Source organism: Triplophysa dalaica, chromosome 8 (genome assembly GCF_015846415.1).
Source record: "Triplophysa dalaica isolate WHDGS20190420 chromosome 8, ASM1584641v1, whole genome shotgun sequence".
Lineage (NCBI taxonomy): Eukaryota > Metazoa > Chordata > Actinopteri > Cypriniformes > Nemacheilidae > Triplophysa > Triplophysa dalaica.
Window position 1 is genome coordinate 23,100,472 of NC_079549.1, and position 14,892 is coordinate 23,115,363.

General features: G+C 37.5%; 1 protein-coding gene across 3 annotated transcripts in view; it reads right to left on the minus strand.

Annotated features, from left to right (window-relative positions):
• Positions 1–594: 594 nt before the first annotated feature.
• The window catches only part of LOC130427167 (potassium voltage-gated channel subfamily H member 7-like), a 56,016-nt gene continuing 41,718 nt past the window's right edge, over positions 595–14,892 (minus strand). Inside the window, exons 9-15 of one of the 3 annotated variants that reach the window (XM_056754289.1) lie at positions 14,284–14,536; positions 11,192–11,400; positions 11,030–11,114; positions 9,462–9,680; positions 6,081–6,237; positions 4,238–4,409; positions 595–3,191 (exon numbers count right to left, since the gene is read on the minus strand). In XM_056754289.1, coding sequence (XP_056610267.1) covers positions 2,895–3,191; positions 4,238–4,409; positions 6,081–6,237; positions 9,462–9,680; positions 11,030–11,114; positions 11,192–11,400; positions 14,284–14,536 — 1,392 coding nt within the window. In that variant the 3' untranslated portion in view covers positions 595–2,894. Of the gene's footprint in view, positions 3,192–4,237; positions 4,410–6,080; positions 6,238–9,452; positions 9,681–11,029; positions 11,115–11,191; positions 11,401–14,283; positions 14,537–14,892 lie in introns of all 3 variants that reach the window. The other 2 variants (XM_056754288.1, XM_056754291.1) reach the window with 2 other exon arrangements.

Here is a 14,892-nt window from a genome sequence, read left to right on the forward strand (position 1 = left end):
AGATAAGGCGGTGCCGAACCAGTGGTGGTCTTGTAGGCCAGGAGCAGAGTCTTGAATTTGATGCGAGCGACTATAGGGAGCCTTTAAAGGTTTAAAAACAATTAAAAGGATTTTAAAATTAATTCTAAAATATACAGGGAGCCGGTGAGGAGAAGTTAAGACCGGAGTCATATGGTCATGTTTTAGATTTAAGGAGAAGATATAGCTGGGAGTCATCGGCATAAAAATGAAAATAAATATTTTGTTTCTCTTTTATACGTCCAAGGGGAAGCATATAAAGGTTGAAAAGTAATGGTGCCAAAATAGAGCCTTGAGGCACTCCAAAATTTACAGAAACGGTAGCAGAGGTGAAAGACTTATAGACACAGAGAAAGTCCTTAATTTAAGATCGGATCAAAACCAATCAAGGGCGGTGTCTATAATGCCAACTCAGTGGTTAAGGCAGGACAGGAGAATATTGTGATCTACCGTATCAAGGGCGGCTGTGGGGTCAACTATATATAAACACTAATATTATATAATTATCATATAATATTTTTTTTTTTAAATATAAATTAATTAGTTAAATGAGCAGCAGAAATAGCAATACAAAACTGATGTGCATTCTTTTTATTTATGTACTTGTTTATACAGTTAGTCAAAAGTAATCGTCTACAGTGAATGCATGAAATATATGATAATAAAACTTTGAACAGACAAATTTTATACACCTGCAGACATTGTGGTGTAAAAACGATACAGTGCAAACTTAAAAAAAAGTGTAAGCCCAAGTAAATCACTTGGATACAAAACATTAATATTTGTATTTGTTTGGAGTTTACATGCAAAAGTTTGCAGTATTTTTTATGTTTTAAAGATGTTCAAATAAAAGGAAATATCCCTGCCTAGGTTATGAGGCCACACACACGCGGCTTACAAACAAACAAAAAAAAATAAATAAATAAATAAAAAGACAAACATACATGCAATGAATCCACACACACGCGGCAGACACACATGCAACGTTTAAGATAACGTTTATCATATTATGTTGTGTTATTGAGTCTTTATTATTAATAAAGTGCAGAAATTCTCCCTTTATACAGAGATCAATTATAGATAGACATGATTAAAATGTATGTGAGATTATTTGCATTTGGGTGCAGTGCCTTAGTTCTTAAGAACAGAGACTGTGCAATTTGGTCAATAAAACAAATAATTATTTGCTCCAAAATACAGTGTTGTACAGTGACATATAAAAATAAAAAATAAATAAAAACACCTGTTTCAACTGATACAATGTACAGGGTTTCCAAAGAGTTTATTGCACATAAAAAATCTGCCATTTCATTACTGGATATATATGTTGTACATACTATTTAAACTAATAATATTAGTTTAAAGTATAAATTAAAGTCACGGAGAAGCAAAATAGACACAAAAATCTCTCCCTTTATGTAAAGGTAACAAACTTTATGACGTCAGCATTTAATATTTATCTTTGCAAAGTAAATAAACAAATCAACCCTTTAGAGGACAGTTAATACAATACAATAAATTTATGAGTGTGTAGATCCAGTGTTTGACCGTTATTGCTAGTATGGTTTGAGATAGAAACCTCTGTGAACTACATATTTGGAAAACAGTGAGTTTTGTTTCCTCTGTACTTTAAAGACATTAAATTTAGTTCAAATGAACATTATCATAGCTGATCACAGTTGATCAATAGCTTATGAATGTACATATCCTATACATATCCTATTTATAAATATGCATACAGTATACAGAGCTACATGTGAGACTACAATGTACCTTGCAAACAGAGCCCATCCATGACAGTTTGTTGTGGAAATTAAATTGTGCACGCTCAGGGAAACACTGTTATTTTGTGTAATTCTCTTCACAGTTTTCTCATAACATTGCGAGTGTTTATGATTGGCTAATTTTAGAATTTTTATATATTTTTAAGCTCATATTCCTTTGAGGGGGGGTGCTGATTTGTTCCGTATGCTAATGGTTTTCGAAGAAATGAATCTGTGTAATATTGTATGGCGTGCAAAGTTTGGTTCATGCTAGCATGAACTGGTGCAAATAAACAGTCAATTATAAGAGAACAGTGCATTTTTAGTTATTAGCCCTAGAGCATGCCAACGCTAGACCTGCTTCCCAATATGTTGCAGTAAACATGCAACTAGTCAAACTTTCAACCATGCATCCTTAACCTGGGCAAGAAAAACTGTAACAAGTGAGTAATGTATGTACATGGCAGTTACTTGTTTCCATTGGCAGAAACTTTACTTTAGCATGACATTTGCATATGAATAATTTGCTACAATATAAGTCTGAGACCACTTTGGGTTTAAATTTAAACACAAATCATGCTGGATAATGTGGATCATCGGGTTTTGTTTGAATGCTACTGAGATTAAAGCAAAAGGGGGCACATCAGTTACCAACAGTTCTCACAATAATGCATTTTTAAGTTCAGAACGTTCACTTTGATTAAAATAAACCATTTCAAATGAAATATCTGAAATATGTAACGGCCCGCCAGATGCTGTATGGTTTAAACAGTATAAGCCATCAGTTATATCCTGATTCTTACACCAAGGAAGTGGAAGTACACCGAATCCTGTCCAGAAATTTCGATCTTTCTTGTCTTTAAAAACTTCCTGAAAATGGAAGTTTGGTCCATGGTGAGATCGGATTCTCCTTAGTGGCATCGAGGAGCACAATTTAGAAGGAAGTGACATCACAGAGGAAGCTAATGTCAAGGCCTAGACGAGTGCCGGTGGGGAATCATAAGTTGCATTGGACCAATGCATGTTTTAAAATGTTCTCTCTGTTGAACTTCCAGGAAATGCAGAGGTTTTCTCAGGAAGTGCCGTTTGTTGTCCTCAGTTTTCCTTCTGCAGTCAGTGCTGTTCTTTTAGTAGTCCTGGATCAGACAGAGGTCTGTGAAGATCCACAGTTCCTGTTGCTACACTGTTCAGCAGCGTGTCTGGAGGGGAAGATTGCTGAACTAGAAGCTGAGATTTGGAATGCGTGAGCGGAAGCGTCTGACTGTTTATTAAACTGTATGTGGGAGCGGAGTCCCGTGATGGCTGTAGTGTCCCATAGCTCTGCTGTGGATTTGAGTCCATGAGAGACAGATCAGATGGAGAGTCTTTGGAATCGAAATGGGCGTTTGTCATGCTCAAAAAATCAGTGTTCTGTAAAAGACAAATTACGTTAAAAACGTAAAAGCAATGTTTTTACTTCATCAGTTTTGTCAACTTGATGTACTACAGTATTTAGTAAAGACGCTCTATGCAGCGCCATACAGGATTATATAAATTAGAGGAATAGTTAACTATAAAATTAAAACTTCACAATAATTCACTCACATGTCATACAAGTTGTTTGTGTGTTTATTTCTTCAAATTGAGGCTTTTGAGTAAAGCTTTCCAGGGTTCCTATCCATATACCGGGCTGTTGGTTAAGGTCCGAATTTCAGTTTCATCGCAGCTTCAAAAGTCTCGACACGACACCAGCCGATGAATAATAGTGTTGTCTAGAGAAACGTGTAGTCATTCTTCAAGAAAACTCAAAAGTTATTTACTTTTTAAACGCAAAATACGCGTCTGTACTGCCTCAGTGTAGCGTGTCCATGACTTCACATACTACTTAATCACGTTGGAAAGGTCACGCGGAAGTTCCGACCTTGTGTTTACGAGTGTGGAGAAAAAAGACTGTTCAAAAGTTCTTGGATGTTGAATGACACGTCACATGACTTTGTGCAAGATTATTGTTTAAAATGGTCCGTTTGTGTGCATATCAGGGATGTTTAAATCTTTTGAAATCTACGTCACGCGTGACCTTTCCAACATGATTGCGTCATACGGAGGTCGTGGAGGCAGTGCAAGCCGTGCTTATGTTTTAGTTGTCTTGGAAAATGAATCGTTTTGCTAGACAACACCCTTAATTATCAGCTGATGTTGTGTAGAGCCGTTTGAAGCTGCGATGAAACTGAAATTTGGACCTTAACAAACAGCCCCCATTGAAGTGCATTTTATGGATAAGATCCCAGGACAGCTTTCCTCAAAAGTTGTTTTGACAGGAGAAATAAACACACGGACAATATGACATTATGTGAATGTGAATTATCATGATATTTTAATTTTACAGTGAACTACTCCTTTAAGGCTGCTTCACTACCTCTGGTTGTTTATGTTTTTATGGGATGGCTATACCGTGTGTAATAAATGCTGTGTTGTACCTGTGAGGTCGTGGAGGGTGATTGGCAGGTGGGTTCAGAAGCTACAGGCTGTACTCTGATTGCTGGTCTCTTGTAGTCCGTGAGGCTGCTGTAGGCCGGAGGTCCTAAACACGTCTGTCTCTGTAATAGCTGAAGGATGCTCTGGATGTCTGACGTCATTTGGGACTCCAACCTGGACAATGAGTAGAGCTCCATGAAAAAGCTGACCTTGGTCTATGAAATATTAAGCTTTAGGTAATTGTTCACAAAAATTCCAAACCAAATTTTTTTTAACATGGGAAAACATTTATTTCTTTTTGGAGTAGGGCTGTCACGATATCAGATTTTTACGTCTAGATAACCGTGGTCAAAACAAATCATTGTGGCGATATTACGATATCTATTGAAATATTACGAAAGAACTATAAATGGGTGCTAAAATTATTATATGTGTAGAATTAGCACAATTTTGATAAAACTGTTTTTACATTAATCATTTCTATTCAATTATATCAATTCCTGGTTTTCATAAGCTTTGCACAAAGTTTTAAATAGAAAAAGACATCATGATCTGTGAACACTGAGCTTCAGGTCAGTGAAAATAAATCTGTGAAATACATTGACGTCCACTGTTGTTGTACACTAGGGGGTGATCTTGCACCAATGCATGTATTCTGTCAGTGTCAATGTCTCTGAATTCTCCTTTTTAAAGTCCACGACTTTATCTGCTAAATCTGATGAAAGACATTATGTACAGTATTGTTTGGATCAGAGCTAGGGCGATGCCCATTTTCGTTCTGTTTTCTTTTGAGGATTTACTGATCCATAAATAGTCTTCCATTAAAACTGGCCATTCATGAAAGCTACTGAAAGCAGTAGCTTTCATTATTAATATTCCTCAGAACTGGCATGGGACGCTAAAGAAGGTGTTATATTTTTATCCAGATAATAGAGGTCTGTGGAGGTAACAGCGAGCATGCGGGATCGTTTGGAGTTCAATGGTGTTTTATGAGGATAATGAGAGTTCTTCATATGAAATGTAATGTGTGTGTGTGTGTGTGTGTGACAGAGAGAGAGAGAGAGAGAGAGAGAGAGAGAGAGTATTAAACCAGACAGCCCATTAACTGTAGATCTCAGTAAAAGGAAAAGAGAAATGATGTCATTGAAGGATGGAGGAGAGATTTGATATCTATTCCCTCTGGCTGTCCTTCGTGGATATGTTTTCTAATGTATATAATATATAAATGAATTAATTCAGTATTTTTGTCAATATAATAAGAGAAAATATAATAGGGATGTGATATTTTAAGTTGAAAAATGATCTTCCCCTGGCATGTTTCCAGAAGATGCGATGTGCTTGAGGATGTGTGATATGAAGTCTGGCTGATGCCGTCTCTCTAAGCCAGCATTACTGCTAAAAATACCACCTGCTGTTATTCTGCCCACCCTTCTGCTTCTGTGTGTGTTTCTGTCTCTTATGCGTGTGCATGTTGTAATTGCTGTTATCTAAATTTGTTTTGTCAGGCGAGGCTAATTTCAATGCACATGTGAATGATAACCAAGTGAAATGGTTTGTTTTGTAATGTTTATTACAGGGAAAACATCACCGGTCAGATTAGGTGTGTGTGGTTAGAGAATTTGATTGTAATGTGTATAGAAGCCCACGAGGTTCATCTCTCCTGGAATCCCAGTGTAATGTAGCGGAACAACACAACATCTGCCTCACAGAGAACCATTGCATTTACAGAATATACACGTGTGTCTAAAACTTGACATCACTTACAGGCTTGGTGTGGCGTAGTGATTCAATTTAACATGAAATCCACAAATATGCCTCAACATGAAAAATGTAGTTGTGTTTTACCTGCTCAGGTGTTGCTGCAGCTGGTCGAGTTTGTGTTCCACTTCTCCATATGTCATGTCACAGTCCAGATCATTGTCTTCTGTGCCGCGCTGCTCCGGTGTGGTCGTGTCCATGAGCTGTTTGGTTCCGTCTGCTAACCATCCAGTGGTCTGTGTACCTAAACATGCATTGATAGATGTTAACACGTGATTGTTTGTTAACGCATTAAAGGAGTAGTTCACCGTCAAAATGAAAATCCTGTCATCATTTACTTGCCGCCTTGTCATTTCAAACCTGTATGACTTCCTTCCTTCCGCAGAACACAAAAGAAGATATTTTGAAGAATGTTGTTAACAGGCCACAATTCACTCACATTTTTTCAAAATATCTACTTTTGCGTTCTGCAGAAGAAAGGAAGTCATACAGGTTTGAAATGCCAAAAGGTGCTTCACTGATGACAGAAGTTTCATTTTGAAGGTCAACTTCAATTCAAGTTTATTTGTTTATATAACTTTAATAAGAGAAGTAACACATTTTCTTTCACTTGTTATGTTTATTCTAAACTCCCGCTCTGCAAATTTACATTTTAAATGCACAAGCCCTTTAAATTCAATTAAAATCTTGTTCTGTGGAACAGAAAAGATGATATTTTAAAGAACATAGGAAAGCAAACAGTTCTGGAGCACATTTGAATACACAGTTAATCACAGCGATGCTATAGAAGAACCACTTTTGTTTCCACAAAGAACCATTCAGCCATAGGTTCTTCAGAACCAGCTTTTTATAATCTAAAGCACCTTTTTTTGCCACAAATAACCTTCTCAAAAGATCTTTGGATGTTAAGGTTCTTTATGGAACCATTTAGCCAAAACGGTTCTTTTATGGCATCGTGAAGCACCTTTATTTCTAACAGTGTACCATTGTAAATGTTCCTACTATGGTAGTCAATGGTGGCCAAGAACTGTCTGGTTACAAGCATTCTTCCAAATATCATTCTCTGTGTTCATCAGAACAAAGAAACGTATACTGATTTGAAACTCGAGGATGAGTAAATGATTACAGATTGTTTTAATTTTTGGGAGAGCTGTCCCTTTAAACAGTGTTTTTTTGTCAGGTATACGCTGATTTTATAAAATGCATTTATCCTTGGTTTTCCTCGCTGTCCTTTTTCCGAGCAGACCTGTGACCCACCAGTTAGAAACCACTGTGTTAAACAACAGCTTGTATAGTGTGAAGAAAGCGAGAAAGCGTGTAAAGGGTCTTGTCTCTGTGTTGGCGCTTGTGTAGGTGTTATATTGCTGTGATTCTTGTATCAGTAAACACTAAAGCCAGTGGTTATCTCTCAAACACACCTGCTCCTATCAGGGCCAAGAGCACTCCGATCGGAACAGCTGCCTCCCCGCGAGACGGCAATTTACGTCTGATCAGAGACTGTGAAGGCACCAGAAATGACAAATGTCGTGAAATAAGATTCGTCCTAAACAAATTCAGCTTTATAGATGCTCTTATATGACCTGTGCAGGTTTTCCATTCAAGAGCTGGCAGGTGTGGTTTTCTGTTCTGTTTTGATGTTTATCCAAAGACTTGACAGGACTCATCGTCTCAACAGGCACCATTATGGTTTGCTTTTTGATATTGTAGGTGGTTTTGAGGGAGGGACAGCGTTTTATTGGACCAAAATGTGAATACGCCCTAGCACTCTTCAAAAATAAAGTTGCTTGAAAGATTCTACACAGACAAATGGCATTGAAGAATCATTTTTGGTTCCACAAAGAACCATTCATTCAAAGTTTCTTTAAAGAACCTTCTCTTTGGTACATTTTTATAATCCGTAGAACCTTTTTTCAACACAAAGACACTTCTGTTAATCAGAAAGGTTCTTCGGATGTTTAAGGTTCTCTATGGAACCATTCACGCCAAAAAGGTTCTTTTATGCCACTATGAATCACCATTATTTTTAAGAGTGTGCGCATCAGAGACTTGACTTATAAAAGTTGTGTCCTCACAAAAGAAGCATTTTTGACACAATTTTCCACGCACATATCAGGATTGTAACAATAAACATCAATTGAAATGACTGAATGTTGAAATCAATTGTCTTTTCTTATTTCATTCCCGCGAATAAAGGGCTCGGCATAGTCCAGGCGAAATGCACTTTCGTTCTGCGTTTTGGGAAACGTTGAGAGACCGACTAGTGTTTTTGAACAATCCTGCAACCTTTTGATTCTGGGGGCGGGGTTTACGTGATGTAAGCTCAATAAAATGACACATTATTTCCCACAGACCGGGTGGAGCAACATGACACACCCACCTATAACGTTATGGCCATGGACCAATGATAGTTCGAGGGTGTTTACCCGCCAACATAAACTTTCCCGAAGAGTTCTGTTTGGTTTGCTGCGGCGAAACCAATTGTCGTTTGGTCCAGATTTAGTTCAAAATCAGGTCACGTTTTTCGATTTCGAATGTTGTATGCTGAACCCTTTACAGTAAAACCTGAAATCATCTACATTATTTATTACATTTAGGGCATTCTGCTTCAAGATCATTGGTTGGTCTTAATAAATATAATGTGCACCTTTATATAAAAAGGATTATGTAGATGGTTATCATAGGGTCAGGTTTAAGGATAAAGGATATAAATCATCAATAGCTCAGTATTCAATAGAAAGATATAAAAACACGTGTGTGTGTGTTATTTTTCAATGGCAATCCTCTTCAGCGCTTATGTGGATGGTTGGGGAGGCATTATCTGGCTTGGCTGTAGCATGGAGAGGGAACATTGTGTGCTTGTTGAGGAGAGTCAGTAATAGATGCCCAGCGGATTGTCCTAAAGCCTGTAAAAAGGGCCGTACTGTGCCTTAAGCTCCTGAAAGACTCAGTTTTACCACAGTCTCTCCCTCTCTCTCTCTCTCTCTCTCTCTCTCTTTCTCTCATCATGTTGCTTCAGTCTGGATTTAAGAACGGACTGATCTGATCAATACTTTGTTTGTTTTTTGGCATTGAAGCTTTCTGAAACAAGGACAAAGATTCATAGACCAAGCTACAGTAAAAAATGTGTTTGTCTTCTCTGAAAGTCACAGAAGGCAGAAATCACTTTATATACTAATCATTTGGTGGAGATCAGGACCGGTTTTTTACACAACATTTATGCATCGGCAGATGCTTTTATCCAAAATATTTCCTTGCATTCAAGGTAGTTTTGACCATCATGTGTGTTCCCTGAAGATCGAACACGTATGCATAGTAGAAATAGTTCTACCATAAAGATATCGCAATAGTAATATTAGATTTATATGACATCGCTGCATTGTGCATCTGTCTAAAACGAAATAGCGAGTGAAAGATGATGAGAATCGCAAAGAATTTGCTGATTCGTGAGTATTGACACACCTATCTCACCATTACCACACAGTCCGCGTTCCATGTGTTCATCTGGAGAAACGAAGCCGGGTGTGGACGTGCAGCTGTCTACTGATAGATCCTCCATTATTCCTGCTCCTAGAAGACTTTGATGTTCCTCTCTGGAGATGTTGCGGTCCTCTGAGCTTCTCTTAGAGCTGAGCCGAGACTCTCGACATTCCTTCCTGAACTCGCTGTCCGTTTCTTTCAGACTTTCCCCTGAGGGATGATAATCAGTGTAGGTCAAGGGTACGAATCGTCCTCGAGATCCAGGACAGATCAAACGGAAAATAACAACATAATCCGAAAAAAGGACGAAGAGCACGGACGGATTGTAGGTCACAATTATCGGGGAATCTGGTTGTATTCAAATAAAGGATTTATTCATTTTCTTCTGTGTTGTAAAGAAAGATGTAATGCTGCAACCTTGGAAGAACAGAATATCATTCAAACCTTGGAGCAAGTGCTTATTGTAGTAAACACTGTCTATTGTTATGTCAATAAACATAGCAGACGGTTTAACTTTAAGCTCCTAATAAAGGTTGCAAATGAATATGAAAAAGTGGAGGGATTTGTGAGAAATTAGTCTAAAAAGACAGCTAAGGGGGTTTGACTCATTACTTTATCTCAGACTGTATTTATGATCAATACTGTGCAAACAAATCGGTTCTCAAAAGTTTCAGTACATTAAACAACAGTAAACCGTTTATATCTCCATGAACACACTTGACGTCTTTTTTGACAAGAAAAAGTTGACAAAAGCACTTTTTCAGTAAAAAAAAATTTGGCCGCGTTTGGTCAGTCTGCGTCTGTGCAAAAAGGCAGCCCAGAGAAACAGATTGGCAGTGTAACGGAAGTCTATTTCAATTATAAACAGAGAGCGTATTTGCAAAGACTAATCTATAATAAAAACTATATTAATAATTTTGCGATAGAAATGCAATCAAACGTTATTGAATGTGAAAGTTTTATTAATTTTTGCTTGATCCTGCTCGACCTATCACCTCCCTCGCATGTTGTTATGGAAACGACATACTTCACACTTGTCATTGGTTAGCAGTGAAAAGGAGCTTGACGTATTGCGTTTTTATTCAGAAAACTTTTTTCAACTTTAAAAGACGCTCTGAGATGCAGAAAAAGACACAGGTTCTGGCGTTTAAAAAAGCGCTGGTGAGGTTTATTAAAAACACCGTTTTCTCCATAGGAGTGTAATGTAAAACAGACGCTAGCAGCTTCAAAAAAGAGGTCAAGTCTAAACACGGCCCAACAGGCTTCAATGAAGGAGAAAATGTTTTGTATGAAAATATTGTCTTTCTCTTCTGTTTGTGCTTTTGTTGCTTTGACACGAGATGATGCGTTTATGACGATGAGTATGTGGGAGAAATTTGGTTTTCTTTGGTCGTTGTGCTAAAACGAGCCACATTAAGACTCCGCAAATTTAGTCATTCTATCAGATTTCGGGGTTCAGCCCTAAAAGCACATACAAACTAACAAAAGCATATCACGAGAAATCCGAACCAAAGCGATAATTCGGTAGTGCCACGTTAAACTCAACCGATCATGTTTACCTTTGGAGGGTTTGCGTTTGAAGGAAATCTTCCTCCGACTCTTTGAATCCTCTCCGTCAGAATCACTGGCTTGTGAATATATTGCCTTTATGTGAGAAACATACAGTCATTTGCTGTAGTGAATGATCAACATGAAAACAATTCAAGTTTCTTTTTTTTCACCTTTGTATTGTTGTCATCTCTCAGGTTAAAGGTCAGCTCCAGATTGGTGAGGAAAGAGTCGGCAAACTCCGGATACATATCCAGAACCTCCAGCAGCTCTTCTCGCTGGATCGTGTGCAGGTCACAGTAGCTCAGAGCTCTCACGTCTGCATTAGATTTACCGGGTTTGGCGTACAGGTGAATCATCTCTCCAAATATATCATTCTTACCTGAAGAATAAAGGACAGGTGTGATACAACCAAATGCCAAGATATCTGGAACTGGCATCAACTGGCACAAGTTTGAGGCACTTAGGTAAACTAGATATTCAAAGTTATTTCTGCGAAATAATCTTGAACTTGTTTATGTTTACATTTTTTGCTAATTTCGTCTGTTTTCACCTGGCAGAGACAGCCGCTGTTGTGCAATTGTTTGATGTTTTTCATGTTGGTTTATCTATAGCTAAACCCAACAAAAGCCCTTTAAAAAGCCAAATGTAATCTGTTGCTTTTACGTTGGTCAGATGGGTCAAAATAAACTGCAGCGTGAACCAGATTTTATGTTGAAGGTCATAAGTGAAACTACACAAGACTACACATCTTCTGTGATCTGTTCGAGTGCATGTCACAGCATGTGTCTGTTCATGTCTGTTATGGGATTTTCAGTGTTTGCGTGTGTGGGGATGGGGTCAGTTTGGGTCAGAATCTGTGCATGTGGATTATCATAGTTCAGCTCCCATGTAGGGATTATGAATCACATCATCTCAGGTATACTGTTTCTTTCCCCTTCCTCTCCTCCTTTTGTCATCTTTCTTCACCACATCTCTCTTCCTCCTCCTCTTTACCTCACCTCATATCCTTTCCTCTTTGTTTTCCTCATATTATCTTTTTTCCTCTCCTCCTCGTCCACCCCCTATCATTTCTCTTCCTCTCTGCAACACTTCCAACTCCTCCTCTCTTTGCCCCCATTCTTCCTCTTATCTTTAAATTAAAACGCAAAAGCGTTTTTAATCATTTTTAAATAAAAAAGATTAAAATGTAAGAACACACCATCAAAATATATTGGCAATCTAGCAGTTGATGTTTATCTCTGAAAATGTCAGACCCTCAGAGATATTCTGTCTTCAGTACTGACCGAGTTGCAGGTGACATTAAACCGAATCGATTCAAATTGAGACTACTCTACAATCTCTCCATGAAGAAGACACAAAGCATTGTGGGTATTTTCAATTGAGCAGAAACTTTACATTTTCAGCTCACTGTTTATCATAATTGTGTATCTGATTTTGTCAGATTAATCCCAAAACACTACAATTTTGAAATGGTTTTAATGCAAAAAGCTAACGGTTCACAATGGAATTTTAATGGAAACCATTAATTTCTGTCATATTCAGGTATTATTTTCCTCTTTATATAAAGTTTATATATATATATATATATATAAACTATATCTTACATATTTTACACATTATCTTATCTGCACAGTACAGTAGGGGAGGCACCAGTTCTTAAAAAGGGTTTACACGGGGGGGCGCGACCATGAAAAGGTTGAGAACCACTGCTCTAGTACATTCTCTGATGTGTTCTCCATAAGCAATGTGAGCTATAAAAAGCCCAGTCCAGCTCTGAAGTCTCTCTCTCCTGCGCTTTGAAGATGCCAAACACATCCGGGGGCCGCCACTTAATAGAAATGTCAGACGTCTCTTATCAGATATCCAAAGTCCTGGGGTTCAAGACACGGAATCCAACACAAGGCGAAGTCCCCAAAGACATTCCAGGCTTGTTTCAATGATCATCTGTTTGACATTTTATCATATTGTGAAAGAAAATGACGTATTCATTCTCTGCACCTTTTGATTTGAACACACAGCAAACTGCACCCTGGGCACCTCTGCTATCGGCTGGTGTGTTTAAGCATGTGAGGACAACACCACATCTTCCCTCTGGGAGATACAGCGCGTACCGTCTCTTTTGTTGCTAAACGCCCGCGTAAGTAAACAGCATGTCTAGGCAGAGAATTCTGCAAAGGATGTGACTGGGGTAACGCCTTCAAAACACACATAGAACTTAAACTTTCACATACTGTTGTACAAAAGAAAATAGAAACCAAACAACAGTGAACCCCATATACTTAAATCGTATGAACACAAAGCCACAGAGACATTTCTCTTAATATCTTCTTTTGTGTCACATACAGGTTTTGAATCCCACGACGGTGAATAACTGACAACAGAATTTTTATTATGGTAAACTCTCTTTACGGGTCAACGTTTTTGAGGTTCTTGGTTTAAGTAAGTACAACTTTCAAATTTTGATTACCGTTATAAAAAAAAATTAATCCAATTTTTATATAAAGTTATAACCAAATCTTAGCAAGTGCGACTTAAATATTTAATTTATTATTTTTACGAAATTGGGTAGATAGAACTTAAACAAATAAGTACACCAAAATTGCCTTTTTAAGTTAAATTCTTTCAGTTTTTTTTAAGATGACATATTTCTTAGTATAAATGTGCATCAATCAAACACCTTGACTTATGCAACATAAAATGAGCAAGAAGAGACTGCTTACTGATAACATAACACATCTTTCAGGTCAAATATAGCTTCGGAGACCCTTATCAAATGCACCACTCTTTTAAACAATGGTAACCCCAAAACTGAAAAATAAGTCAAACTCTTATAAATATCAAAGAGAAGTGAACATTAAGCACTAGCAAGTCTTTAACTTTACAAAAAACATATCAAACAATCATATTTTTATTTAATGTACTCTACGAAGGCAGTGTAACGCAAACGCAAAGCATGCTGGGAATTCGAAATCCTTCTTGATCAATTGTGTTGAATTAACGTGTTTTAATTACGTAAATTGAACAAGGAGCAAATCAATTTATTTTAGTCAAAACTTTAAGTTAATCAAAAAAATAACCGTGATACTTTACTCAAAAATAATAAAGTGTTTCAGGAATTTAAAATATTAAAGTAAGTAAAACTTTTTATAAAATTAAGTTTACATTACTTAATCTGTTTGATTATTTTGAACATTTATTGTTTTACGCCCATAGTGATTCCTGTGTGAATACATATCTGTGCATTAAATAGTTTAATTCTTACCCAGAATGGCCACCACAATGTCGTCCTTAAGGACCTCAAGGGATCCCCGAGACAAGAAGTATAGAGCGGTGAGGACGTCTCCACAGTGCATGAGAGTATCTCCAGGTGGTGCGTGGGTAGTTTTGAAGTGTATAGCGAGAGCACGCAGACAGCCTTTAGTGGCGCCTCTGAATGCTTTGCATCCCTCAAGCAGGCTTTGATTTAGATGCAGACAAATATCTGCTTGCAAACACTCTGGGAAGCCTTTTAAGACCTGCATGTAAACATGAGCAGAAGGTTAGCGTCATTCAACTCTTTCCATTATCACCGGAGATTAAAGGAAACGCATGAGTGCATAACATTACCCACAATTACAGTCTCATTATTGTGAGGTGACATGGGCTCTATTTCAATATCTAGTGTGCTGCTTTCCACAACAACTTAAATGTGATGAACTGTGAAGTTTGTGACTCTAATGCGCCTCAAAATACAAATAATGGGTAAAATGTGGGGTCAGTTGTAAATCCGATTGAAAATCAATATACATCATATTGAATGATTTATATATTTATAATTATTTCTCGATGCATTATGGGGTTTGATTATCATGTTGATCCTATTTTAGAAATG